The sequence below is a fragment of the Gopherus evgoodei genome, chromosome 2 (assembly GCF_007399415.2).
Source record: "Gopherus evgoodei ecotype Sinaloan lineage chromosome 2, rGopEvg1_v1.p, whole genome shotgun sequence".
Taxonomy (NCBI): Eukaryota; Metazoa; Chordata; order Testudines; family Testudinidae; genus Gopherus; species Gopherus evgoodei.
The window spans coordinates 251,639,468-251,653,778 of record NC_044323.1 but is presented as its reverse complement, the minus strand read 5'-3'; the positions used below and the strand labels follow the sequence as shown (position 1 = coordinate 251,653,778).

Sequence of the window (14,311 nt, the reverse complement as noted above, 5' to 3'; positions counted from 1 at the left end):
GTTGAAAAGTTCAACAAAGAAGACATAGAAACCTCAAAGATGTCTTTGGCGAGCCACTTTCAGAGAGATATCAGAGGCTTATAATTTAACCACAGCATTCTTCAAACCTTAACAATAACACATTCCATGTATGCAGTGTTGTTGTAGCTGTGTTGCTCCCAGAATTAAGAGGCAAATGGGTGAGGTAATATCGTTTATGGGACCAACTTCTGCTGATGAGACAGACAAGCTTCTGAGTCCACATCGAATATGTATTGTAGTTGTTTGATGACACTCTGTATGGCTTCCAGTGTGGGATGGTAGGTGAAATCTAGGAATGGGCAGTAGGAGAGGCTTTATTTCTGTATTGAAGCAAGGTCTCTAGGGGTATTTAGGTTGCCTGTTTCATGTTCTGATCTACTTCTCTGGTGGAGTGTCCTTTTTTGGTGAATGCAGGTTTGTGTGTGTTAAGGTGTATATCTCGTACTTTCTCCTCAGAGCATATTCTGTGGTATCTGAGAGTCTTGCTGGAGATAACAGATTTCTTGGTGCATTTGGGGTGGTTACTGGATCCATGAAGGTAGATGTGGTGATCCATACATTTCTTGTATATAAATGTCTATAGTGTTCCATTGTTGAAGCTAATCATGGTGTTTGGGAAGTTGACACTGGTGTGAGAGTGTTCCAGTGAGAGTTTAATGGATGGATAGTGGCTCTTGATGTTGAGGTTGAAATCTATGAGAGAGTTTAAGTCATCTGTCCAGAGGATCAAAATATCATCAATGTATCTCAGGTATATCATTGGTATAGTGGTACATTTGTCCAGAAATTCTTCTTCAAGGTGGCCCATGAAGAGGTTGGCGTATTGGGAAACCATCCTAGTATCCATGGCTGTTCCCCCATGTGTTTGGGGTGGGTTGTCAATTGTGTTGTAAATATTTGAGGTAGGCAGCTATGCTGACATTGTGAGGGATGTTGGTGTAAAGGAAGGCGACATCCATGAGGACAAGGATGGTGTTCTGAGGGAGGTTGTTAATGTTGCGGAGTTTGTGGAGAAAGTCAGTTGTGTCCTGGAGGAACCTCTCCCTTTGTGTGGTTAGTGGTTTAAGGATGGTTTCTATGAGTCCTGATATTGTTTCAGTAAAAGTGCTGCAGCCAGATATGATGGGTCTGCATGGGTTCCTTTGTCTGTGTATCTTGGGAAGCATGTAGAAGGTCCCTGGAGTGCATTCCTGGGAGATGAGTTTGTAGAGTTTCTCTTGGAGTTGTTTGGGAAAGGATTTGATGATATCCTTAACTTCCTGGGTAAATTGTACTGAGGAGTCTTCTTTGAGTTCTTTATGTAGGTGGTGGTGTCAGAGTGTTGTCGGTTGGCCTTGTAAATGTAGTCATCACAGCTGAGGATTACGATGGCACTCCTTTTGGCTGTTGGTTGGATCACTGTCTGGTAGCTGGATTTCAGGGACTGTATACTGTCCTCTCAGTGGTGGAGAGATTGCGGCGGATATGGTGTTTGTTAAGAATTTCAGTCAATTTTCTTCCTGAAGCAAACAAAATAATGATCAAGAGCATGGTTTCATCCACTATTTGTTGTCCAATCAGATGATTCCATAGGCATTGACTCTGTGGGTGGTCTAGCCCTGAAACACCCATGCAAAAAAAATAGTGGGTACTCAGTACCCACCAGCAGCCCCATGGATCAGCACCTCTCCGTCCCTCCCAGCACCTCCTGCCCACTGTGATCAGCTGTTCAGCAGTGTGCATGAGATGCTGGGGGAGAGGAGTAGGAGTGGGGACAGGAAGTGAGAAGAGGCAAGGGGAGGGTTTGGCGTATGGGGTGGAATGGGGGCAGGGCCTGGGGCAGAGTGCGGGGTTGAGCACCCCCTGGGATCTGAGTAAGTTGGTGCCTATGTATGATTCTTTTTTCTTATGACTGTCGATGGGACATGGTACTTGTGAATGGTGTCATCATTGTTGTGAAAGAATTCTTTCAGGTGGAGCCAGGGGAAGAATTCTCCTAGTTTTCCACATGCTAGTATGGAATCAGGTTCTGTGGTAGGGCAGATGTTCAATCCCTTAGAGAGTACAGATAATTCATCTCCAATTAGGAGTAGTATTGATAAACTGATGAGGTTTAGGTTTTATGTAATGTCCATGTCATAGGTACCGGTGCCATAATTTCTCCTGGAGGTTGGTGTTCTGTGGGTTGTGGAGTAGTTGTAGTTGGTTTAGTTTTTTGTTTTTGTTTTGGATGGCTCTCGTCAGGGAATTTTTTCTCTATATATAGTTTTTTGGATTTCTTGTATGATTTCCAGGTAACTTTCCTGATTTTTTTCTTCCAGTGTGTGGGAGCATGTTATGATTTCTTGTTCAAGCTGGTCCCTTCCAGAATATGTGAGGTGCAGTAAGTGGTTCCTCAGTTTTTCTGAAGTCCATCTGGAGAGCTGTTCAGCATATTTGGAGTTGTATGTAGTGGTCAGAGGGTTATAGATGGTGAGACATCTGGGGACGTTGTTTTGTTTCTTGCATTTGCTCAGGAAGTAGATGTCACTGTTAAGTTTTGCTTCCTTTTTCTTTATGTTGTGGAGTTTTCGTTTCAGATGGCAGAATTTGATATCTTCCATTGTTTTATGCAGTGTTATTGTAGCCACGTTGGTTCCAGGATATTAGAGAGAAAAGTAGTCTTGTGTCTCCTGATACTAGGGGGCACAAAATAAAAGGGGTGGGGGAGACACGTGTTGTCTCTGGGAGAAACTTCAAGCCCCGCCTCCCTGGCCCAGGGCAGCCAATCTGCCGGCTCCTGTGGGGCTGGGGTCATAGAAGCAGGAAGCACGTGCCTCTGGGACCCAGCTGGGGCCAGACTCAGCCTGGGAAAACTCATAGCTCTCCATGGAGCTCACTCAGTAGGGGAGGTACAGGGTGCAGACAATGCCCTTACCTCTGGCTGAGCAGAAGCTAGGGAACCTGCTACCAGTGTTTTCCCCAGAACCCCCAGCCCTGCGCCCAGCCCTGGACCCCCGTGCTCTCCCCACCCCACCAGAGGTACCTGTAGGGGGCTCTGACCTTTTCTCACTGTGCCTTCCCCTCCTCCCAGCTTGCTTGACTGCTGTCCATGGCAGCCGGGCCTTGGCAAGGAGCAGGACTCAGCCACTTTTCGGAAATGTGCCAGGGTGCAACTTTGGCTTGCTCGGCCCATTCCCGGCAGCTAGGCCCAGGCGGGGAACGGAGTAGGTGGGCTGCTCACCAGCTGGCTTCTCATAAGCAGTTGCCACATTGCACACAGCAGCGGCCACCCTCAGCTGGCATGAGAAGCAGCTGGTCCCTTTCCTTCTACTCCCTGCCCAGGCTCGGCTGCCAGGGACAGTGTCAAATGTGCCAGGGGGCAGGCATGGCGGAAGAAGGACAGAGCCCTCTTCCTCCCCCGCAGGTCGAGCAGAAATCAGGAGGTGAGGGAGAGGGCACTGGACCCTGCATGCCCCCCGTGCGTCACCTATAGTGAGGTAATATCTTTTATTGGACCAACTTCTGCTGGTGAGAGAGAATAGCTTTTGAGCGTACACAGAACTCTTCTGCAGGTCTGGGAAACTAATTCAGCATTACTGCTAAATACAAGGTGGAACAGATTTTCTACCTTAACTACTTAACACATATTTTAAGGGACCATTCAAAGTGAAGTGGCCTATTAACACCCCTCTAGGGAAAGGAAGGGCAGAGGGGAAGTAGCTAGTGGAGAGGGGGGCATTATTAGTGAGTTGCAGCTGATTGTTGTAATAAGCCATAAATACAGTGTTTCTGTTCCATCCTTATTTTTAGTATCTAGCTAAGTTATGAATTAAAGCTCCCAGGCTCATCATTTGAAAATGTCATGCAGGTTTCTTTTGAAGATTGGGACTGATAGGCCAGATGTACAATGAGACAAATGTACATCCAGAAGTGATGTGGTGTTTTTGTCTTTTATCATTTTCCTGTGTGAGTTCATTCAAGCGCATAGTGATTATCTGGTTTCGCCCACATAATTGCTATTGGGGCATTCAGTGCACTGGTTTGAGGTATACCACGTGTTGTGATAGACATGTGCAGGATGCATGGATCTTGAAAGGTGTGTGTGAGGGGTGCTGATCATTTTAACAGTGGAAGTACATCATCAGGTTTTGCATCTGTTGTTCTGGCAGGGTCTGAAACCACTTTGAGTTGGTTGATCCTGGTCTATGGGGAGGAAGCTTGCTTCTGATGATGAGCTTGGAGAGGTTGGGGGGGGGGGTGTTTGAATGCCAGAAGAAGGGATCCCCCTTTCCTTTCCTCTCTATGACTGGTAGGCTGCTACAGATTATAAACCCATTACTTCTCCTACCTTCAGTGGGCAGGGAGAACAATTGATTCTCAACAGCCCTTAATATATTTGAAGAACCCCCCTCAGCCTTCTTTTCTCAAATCTAAGCATGCCCAGTTTTATTCACCTTTCCTCGTAGGTCATGTTTTCTAAACCTTTTATCATCCTTGCTGCTCTCCTCTGGACTCTCTCCACTTTGTCTCCATCTTTCCTGAAGTGTGGAGCCCAGACCTGGAAACAGTATTCCAACTGAGGCCTTACCAGTGCGAGTACAGGGGGACAATTCCTCTTGTGTTTTACACATGACACCCTTATTAACACACCCCAGAATTATATTAGCTTTTTCACAACTGCATGACATTGTTGACTCATATTCAATTTGTGATCCATTTCCCCAAATCCTTTTCAGAGGTTCTACACCTAGCCAGTTTTTCAGTTGTGCATTTGTTTTTCCTTCACAAGTGTAGTACTTTGCACTTGTCTTTACTGACTTTCATCTTGTTGATTTCAGACCAACTGTCCAATTTGTCAAGATTGTTTTGAATTATAATCTTGTCCTCTGAAGTGCCTGGAACCCCTCTCAGCTTGGTGTCATTTGCAAATGTTATAAGCATATGCTTCATCCTCTTATTCAAGTCATTAATGAAAATATTGAATAGTACTGGACCCAGGACTGACCTCTGTGGGTTCCCACTTAGATACGTCTTCCTAGTTTGACAGTGAACCATTGATAGCTACTCTTTGAGAACAGTCTTTCAACCAGGTGTGCACCTATGTTATAGTAACTTCATCTAGACCACATTTCCCTAGTTTATTTATGAGAATGTCACGTGGAACTGTATCAGAAGCCTTACTAAAATCAAGATAGATCATGTCTACTGCTTTCCCCTTATCCATTATCCCAGTAAAACTGTCGAAGAAAATTAGGTTGGTTTGGCATGATTTGTTTTCAACAAATCCATGCTGGCTATATTTTATAATCCTATTATCTTCTAGGTGCTTGCAAACTGATTGTTTAGTCATTTGCTCTAGTATCTTTCCAGGTAACAAAGTTAGTCTGACCTGTCTATAATTCCTCAGGGTCCTCTTAATTCCCCTTTTTATGACAGAGAAAGATATTAATTTGACATCATATCTAATATTCTGTTTCCAGACACTGCATTTGCCAAACCAATGAGCATAACAATCTTGACTTCTACGTTACATGACACACATCCTTTTAAATGCTCTTTATTCACACCTGTTCCAAAAGGACAGCTGCTCGTTATTTCTAAATGTTTTTAGTATAGTTCCCATCTTCAAAACACTTAAAAACCTAGACAATAGACCTTTTTCATTTCCAATATACTGTCAGTTGCTGCTGGGATCCAATACATTCTAAAATCAGCACTAACTTTAGTCACTCATATTACTTGGTCTTGGTGGGTCTCCTCAACCAGTTCTGTTTTATAAGATCAACACTTCTATTTACAAAAGAAAACAATATTTCAATTTGAATTATACTATCTAGAGCAGGGGCAGGCAACCGATGGCACGCCTGCCGAAGGCAGCACACAAGCTGATTTTCAGTGGCACTCACACTGCCTGGGAACTGGCCACCGGTCCAGGGGGCTCTGCATTTTAATTTAATTTTAAATGAAGCTTCTTAAACATTTTAAAAACTTTATTTACTTTACATACAACAATAGTTTAGTTATATATTATAGACATATAGAAAGATACCATCTAAAAACATTAAAATGTATTACTGGCATTCGAAACTTTAAATTAGAGTGAATAAATGAAGACTCGGCACACCACTTCTGAAAGGTTGCCACCCCTGATCTAGAGCAATATTCTTTACCATTTCATTATAAACACTGAACAGAGGGGATGATACAGCTAGCCAAAGATGAATTATTGTTCTAATATATTCAACAAACAAGAATACAGAGATGGAATCAGCATGGGAATTCTACTATTCAATACATAAGCCTTCTTGGTTCTTTTAGGAGCTAACAGAACTACTGACAAGCCTGACACTGGACTAACCTAAATTATTCTCCTAGGAGACTTCAGCACCTATGTTGACAACATCCACATCCCAATGGCTCAGGCCCTCATGTCCAAAATGGTAAGCCCGCGATTCTCCAAGGTACATTCCAAGCATATTCACACAGCCAAATACACTCTTGATTTTATCTTAACATTAATTGATAACCTAGCCTTGTCTGATGTTCACTTCTGAACAGATATCAAAGCTTTCTAACCTTCCTACATGGGAAAAAGAATCAGCCAGGCTAGTCTGCCTCTGAAAGATGATGAGTCAGGTGAGCTTCCAGAATATCCTGGTAGAAAACATCATCTAGTCATTAGAATAACATGCTGATGGAATAGTTATAGTCTCCTATCAATTGACATCAATTTACTTGTCCAGAAATACATCTCTCTCCACATCATCCACACAGATCACGTGGGAACTCTGGCAACCAGTATCACCCGTGTGTGAAGGACAGACTAGAATGTAGATTGTACAACACAGGCCCAGAACTCTACCACTTGAAGCACATAGAATTCATAAAAGACTTCGCCACACCTCTGGATGAGACCCAGCGATCCTCCTCCTCCTCCTCTGTTACAGTCTGAAAATTATCACCCAGCTGAACTGTCCCTAAAAGTTATCAGTTCAGATTTTTAATGCAATTCCTGTGAAGAGCTTCTGCTATGCTACCTGAGATCTTATTTCCCTAAGAGATCAGATGAATCTAAGATGCCTCCCATAAACATAACAGAAGGATGCAACCATTAACACTCCTTAACAGAATTACATACAGTGACCACAAACAGGCTTTAAAATGTTTCAAGAGATGTCCAAACCAATAGCTATAACATAGAGCCTTGTAAGGAATATTCAATGGCTCCCTCAGAGAGGGAAAACTATTGGCCCTCCTGAAACATGACCAACACTCAACAAATCACCATCACAACCAGCTGACTGAATGTCAGCCATATTTGCTTTGAATATTTGATAGGGGTTCTTTGCTGTGAATACTAGTGTCCTGTTCTGATTTCTATTAGAGTATGATGCTGCATTACTTTTTGTTTCACCAATGTGCTCCATTTAGGGTGACCCAACAGCAGTAAAAAATCTGCACGGGGTGGGGAGTAATAGGTAGCTATATAAGAAAAAGCCCCAAATATCAGGACTGTCCCTATAAAATAGGGACATCGCGTCATCCCAGCTCCATTTCACATTCCTTGCTATGGAATCTTTTGTTTTGACCAAACAAAATCTATTTTACTGTGCAAACGGGAAAGCATCACCCATCTCTAATACTATTTTCATATGGATTAAGATCTACGCAACATCATTAGAAACACACAATACCTATTTCCACATCTTTTGTACTTTTATTTCTATATGTCCTGTATAGTTTTCATTCCATGTACCAGGCTAGAATACCAGATTTTTTTACACTTCTATACCAGCAAAACTTTGCAGACTAGCAAACCAAGGGATTTGTATACATACAAAATTGGACATTCTAAATCCATTCTGATTAACCAGGTCTGACTGAATAAACTTTTTTTGTCTTAAATTATGCTTTATCCTTAATAATTTGCCAAAATTCCATTCCTGTTTCTTATAAAGGCAATTAAAATTTCAAATGCTGCTATTTTGTGATTGAGAAAATAAGCTGGCAGTATATAAAAAACTGGCTTGCACTGGCATATGGGTTCTCAGCCTAAAGCAGTATTAAGGTTTTGTTTAGCAAGCATGTGTTTAAGCCTCTGTCTCGAAAACATCCTTAGGTTACATTTCACTTACCCAGTCTATTTTATCCACATTCCAATATTTTTTTAAATCACGGAACTGCATTAGCATTCCCTTTAGACCCACAACAATGATACTTGCTAGAACACACTGAAAAAGAAGCAAAAGGAAAAGGCTATTAGGGAATTGCCAGGTAGCAAAATTGGCATTTTTCCCAAATTAGTAGTTGATATAACTTAATCCTAGAAATACCAAGGGAAATACTTCAAAAATGTAATGAGTACAGATATCAAGGGCACAGGCAAGGCACCAGACCCACTCTCCTCACCCTAACAGACTATATAGGAGAGGCCCTGGACTGAAGAAGACAGGAAACTCTGGAGAGAAATACCAGGCCTATCTGTTTTAGTAGCAGCAGGCCCACATTCTATTGCTACCTGGTGAGGTTCTCTGGAGCAAAGGAGCTAGTAATTTCCAGGCACTGATATGATTCCTGCCCTATTAAGCAGCAATTCCACTCCTCACCACCTTCTGCAGAAGGGTCCTGGAGAGGAGAATCCAGAGATTTGGCAGGCAGAGTAAAGGTACCAGGCCAACCCTGCATTAGTCTTTTCAATTTATGGGCCTCAGAGCAGGAAGGAGAAGGACAGAATCAAAACAGGAATAGGAAGGGATAGACTCAAAATATGGAGGTAGGAAAGGGGGAATAAGAAAGATTCAAAATACGGGTAATAGGATAGGGTTAAATAAAAAAGGAAAATAGCAAAAGGCTAAAAAAATACCCACAAACAGGAAAACAGGCAAAGGTTAAAATACAAGCTACACACACACATATAAAGGAAATCAGGAAAGGATAAAAACAAAGCCACATGGTGCATCCCTTATCCAGTGGTTTAGACTGCAGATTATGTAATTAGACAGTAACCTATTTCAGGTCTGGACCCCATATGTGGAAAGCACCTTGCATACCTATGGCAATATATCAACAATAAAGCATAGTAAAAGTAAGACATGGCTGACCCCAAATCCCTAATATAAACATCCTCAAACTTTGGAGAAGTTTGGATCTGAATTTTAGTCCCTTTGGCCATTTTCTACTAGTGATTTGGTGTTAACTTACAATGTTTATGGCTAGATATTTTACATGGCAATACTCTATTTGGTCTATCCACATCTCAGTGCAGATTTATCCATAATTCCATGTGCAGCAAAACAAAAACAGTTCATAACTTTCTATAATAAAAGTTAGATCATTGGCTACTATCAGTGTGGGACAAATTTATTTCTAAAGTAAAATCACAGACAACATTCTCTATGCAGGAAACTTGTGCAACTACTTTGACTTCAGTGGAGCTATGCCAATTTACATGAGCTAGAATCTGGCCCCATATTTTTAGACCGATTACAGATCAAAATTAAGTTAAAAGAAAATATTTCCCAACACAAAGGAATTGGTGGGTAATCTAGGTATTTTAAGACTTGCAGAGGTGTATTCTCCTCTTTCTATTACGCCATTAACACTGCTGTTTATGGGAGCTATGTATTCATTTCAAAAGGAGAACCATCTTCTATGAAATATATGTATATCTTGTTTGGAAATGTGCAATGAAACTTTAAAAAATAAAAACAAGTACTGTACCATGGGCAGCCAATATAGCATTGGTCCTATTGCATAGATCACCACAAGTATCAAAATGCAAGATATAAGGCAAGCCACCTAAACAAACAGGGAAAGCACAATAATGTTATTCAATATTTATAGCCAATGAAAAGTCAGTTGAATATGCTGGGTTTACCAGAAATGGTCAGAATAACATAACATTATAAACACAAAAGATAAAGGAAACAGACTACAGATTTTGGCTATCAAATCTGTGGATGAGAACCATGTGCGGATCATTTAAATTTTCACCTCTGGTGGATTTCCTCTAGCCACTAAATGCACGAATATCTGAATCAAATATCAACAATGGGCTTGACTTGATGTTAGATACATAGGCACGAACCACTTGTAAAATCAGCTACTGTAACAGTGCATGTGTGTGCAGTAATTTCATGAGATCTGCAGCAATGTATGCCCATTCTGTATTTGTATTTATGGTAACATGCCCTTCATATTGTGTCATTTCACAACAGCTTATCCCTACACTGAACAATGCAACAGTGATATTTGAAGAACTCTAGATCTGTTGGTTGTTTTTGAACAGGAGGAGCTCTTTTCTTCCTTTATTATGAGAAAACATTTCCCTTGTACGATCAGGTATGAACAGAGATTCCTGTATTAGCATTGAAACATTTTACCTTTGGTTGATGCATCAGTAAATCATAATCTCCAATATCAGAAAGTTAATGGTTTATGCAGGAAACATGAATCTAGGCAAATGTATGTATTATCACAGTGTTAATCTGGTGGAAAATTACAAAACAAAATAATCCTTTTTAGCAGTAGGAATAAAACCCCAAAATGTACTCTAGATCTCAATCAAATCCTCTCCAGGTTTTGGTGATAAATATATGCCTGCTTGCTTTATTATGATACTGATAGGGGGTGTCTTTAATAAAGTTATCATTGCACACTTTAAGGGATGATTTAGCCAAAAATAAAATGTCAGGGAAAAGAGAGGTAAAGGACAGATGCTGATATCACGTGAGGGAATATTTATCAAGCCTGGAATCCAGTTCTCACTTCTTGCAGTTGCTAAATTAAGATATCATGAAGAGGGAAATGCTCAGGATCCTACTAAGTCCAAGCAGAGGTTCTTGGAAAACATGAAGTCCATTATAGATTCAAATAGGGCTGGTACTAGTCCTTGTGGGGCCCCTTACATCTCTCTCATGACATACAACTAAATTCACTGACTTCTATGCTTTTAGAACACCCCCTGCCTCCGCTCTGCTTGTTGTCATCAATATTTGTTTGTGACATACTTCAGCCCTCTGCTTGCCATCCCACCTATATGGACCAAGAAACTGGAAATTCAAACTGAAGTGCACCTTTCCAAGAGGCAGAAGAAGAAAAGAGGTAAAGGAATTTAGTCTGTCATAGCACTGGGGGTTAGAGAAAGCCACATAGTGGAAACTGGCACTCTAGCTGGCAGATCAGGTACTACAGTGATGAGCATGATAGAAGAACCTGCACAGAACAGAAAAGGATAGAAGGGTACATATAGCGTAAGGTCCATGCAACAACAGAGCCTGCACAGCCAGCTGGTGGTGGAATAGAGCAGTGGTCCCCAGACTGTGGGACATGCCCCCCTAGGGGTGGCACATAGGAATGTTCAGGAGGGAGCGGCAAGGCCAGGGCCAGCCCCCAGGGGTGGTGAGGAGAAAGCACCACCCAGCCCCGCTCTGCCCCCAGCTCTGATATGGCTCCACTCACAGACAGGAACCCAGCTCCTAACCCCCCAACATACCCTGCCCACAGCTAAGCTCCTGCCCCCAGCCCTCCCCACAGCCTTGTCCCCTGGCCACGGCCCCAGATCCACCCCCAGTCTCAGCCCCTTACCCCTGTCTGCGCCCCCTCTGCCTGGGAGCCGCACCCCACTCCTAGACCCAACTCCTGGGAGTGTCTATCCTGAAAGCTGGCCATATGCCTTTGCATGTGATCCAGAACTAAATCACAGAATTACAGGGGCACATTCTCTCCTATGCTAGAGTTCTGACTGAGACAGGATAGGGAAGGTGTCAGGGAGCCAGGTCCAGCTAATTCTGAGAGCCAACTGTGAGCCTGATGCAATTTAGAGCTGCTCCTCGCATAGGTGCCGACTCCGTGGGTGTTCCAGGGCTGGAGCACCCACAGGGAAAAATGGTGGGTGCAGACCACCCACTGGCAACCCCCATTAGCTCACTGCCCACCCACCCCCAGGGCCTCCCACCCGCTGGTGAGCTCCATGGATCAGCGTCTCCGCCTCTCTTCTCATGCCTCCCACCTGCGGCAAACAGGTGTTTCATGGCATGCAGGAGATGGGAGAGAAGTGGGAGGAGTGGGGACGCGGCATGCTCAGGGGAGGGGGAAGAACAGGGTAGGGCCTTGGGGGAAGGTGTGGAGTGTGTTCGGGGCCTGGGTCAGAGCCAGGGGTCCAGCACTTCAGCACTTTGAAAAGTCGGTGCCTGTGGCTCCTCGGTACTTTTAAATTATGCCACTGGCAGAGCAGAGCAAAGCAAAGCTACAGTTCACTGTTCCTACCCTGTGGGGGAGGAGTAGGGCTTGCCAGGGCAGAGGTGTGCCAGCAAGTAGTTCCCCTATGCCAGGGAACTCTCTGCAGGTGACTTACAGATGGATTTTGGTATCATTATGCCACCAGACAAGCACAAAGGAGTTGTAACCAATCAACCCCATGGGAAACATTATGATTTCATTCTCTTTATACTTTCCTTCAACCATACAGGCCTTCAGGGTCCTCTACAACCTCCTAGAAGATAGCTGGATAAAAGGGAAGGTCCTCACATGTATTAGTAACTGATTAAAAAATAGGAAAGAGAGGATTGGAATAAATAATCAGTTTTCAAAACAGAGAGAGGTAAATAGTGGTGTCCCCCAGGGGTCTGTACTGGGACCAGTACTAGTCAACATATTCATAAATGATCTGTGAAAAGGGGTAAACAATGAAGTGGCAAAATTTGCAGATCATACAAAACTACTCCACACAGTTAAGTCCAAAACAGACCGCAAAGAGTTATAAAGGGATCTCACAAAACTGGGTGACTGAACAACAAAATGGCAGATGAAATTCAATGCTGGTAAGTGCACATTGGAAAACATAATCCCAACTATACATATAAAATGATGGGGTCTAAATGAGCTGTTACCACTCAAGAAAGAGATCTTGGAGTCACTGTGGATAGTTCTCTGAAAACATCCACTCACTGTTCAGCGGCAGTCTAAAACGCGAACAGAATGTTGGGAATCATTAAGAAAGGGATAGATAATAAGACAGAAAATATCATATTGCCTTCTATATAAATCCATGGTACACCCATATTTTGAATACTGCATACAGATGAGTTCGCTTCAACCCAAAAAAGATATATTGGAATTGGAAAAGGTTCAGAAAAGAGCAACAAAAAGAATTAGGGGTATGGAATGGCTTCTGTATGAGGAGAGATTAATAAGACTAGGACTTTTAAGCTTGGAAAAGAGACAACTAAGGGGGGATAATGATCGAGGTTTATAAATTCATAACTGGTGTGCTAAGTAAATAAGGAAGGGTTATTTACTCCTTCTCATAACACAAGAACTAGGGGTCACCAAATGAAATTAATAGGCAGCGGGTTTAAAATACACAAAATGAAGCATTTTTTCACACAACACACAGTCAATCTGTGGAACTCCTTGCCAGAGGATGTTCATAGAATCATAGAATTTCAGGGTTGGAATGGACTGCAGGAGGTCATCTTGTCCAACTCCTTGCTCAAGGCAGGACCAATCCCCAGATTTTTACCCCAGTTCCCTTAATGGCCCCCCTCAAGGACTGAACTCAGAACCCCTGGGTTTAGCAGGCCAATGATCAAACCACTGAGCTATCTCTCCCCCACAAAGTCAAGACTATAACAGGGTTAACAAAAACTAGATACGTTCATGGAGGATAGGTCCATCAGTGGCTATTAGCCAGGATGGGCAGGGATGGTGTCCCTAGCCCGGGGGTGGGCAAACTATGACCCGCAGGACCATCCTGCCCAGCCCCTGAGCTCCTGGCCCAGGAGGCTAGCCCCTGGCCCCTCCCCTGCTGTACCCCCTCCCCCCGCAGCCTCAGCTCGTTCGCTCTGCCACCAGCGCAAATGGCGCAATGCTCTGGGCAGTGGGGTTGTGAGCTCCTGGGGCAGTGCAGCTGCAGAGCTCTGCCTGACCCGGTCTCTGTGCTGCGTGGTGGCGTTGGCAGCTTGGCCCAGCTCCAGCCAGGCAGCGCAGCTGTAGTGCCGCCAGCCAGCAGTGCTCCAGGCAGCATGGTAAGGGGACAGGGAGCAGAGGGGGTTGGACAGAGAGTTCAGCATAATCTATAAGCCTACACCATGAGTAATAATCTACCCTCATTTAGGTCATGAACTGCCATTAAGGACAAGCATAGCTTTCCCCAAAATGGTGTTCATATGGTTGAGTTAACAAGATGAGCCCAATTAGAAAAGTTATACTTTTGCAACTGTAGTTCTGATCAATCTCAAATTTAGTTCCTGTTATCTGAATTGCTTTGTCAAAAACTAAAACAGCTAATATCTGTCATGGAGAAGCTGAACATGTCGTCATCTCCACA

General features: G+C 43.3%; 1 protein-coding gene across 4 annotated transcripts in view; it reads right to left on the bottom strand.

The window, feature by feature from the left end:
- The window catches only part of SLC26A7 (solute carrier family 26 member 7), a 157,429-nt gene that overhangs the window by 48,236 nt on the left and 94,882 nt on the right, over window positions 1-14,311 (bottom strand). For 2 of the 4 annotated variants that reach the window (XM_030553435.1, XM_030553434.1), the window contains 2 exons: window positions 9,703-9,780; window positions 8,118-8,213 (listed from right to left, as the gene is read on the bottom strand). The exons of 1 other annotated variant lie outside the window; for it this stretch is intronic. In XM_030553435.1, the coding sequence (XP_030409295.1) occupies window positions 8,118-8,213; window positions 9,703-9,780 (174 nt within the window). The remainder of the gene's footprint in view (window positions 1-8,117; window positions 8,214-9,702; window positions 9,781-14,311) is intronic. One more of the 4 variants, XM_030553436.1, reaches the window with a different exon arrangement.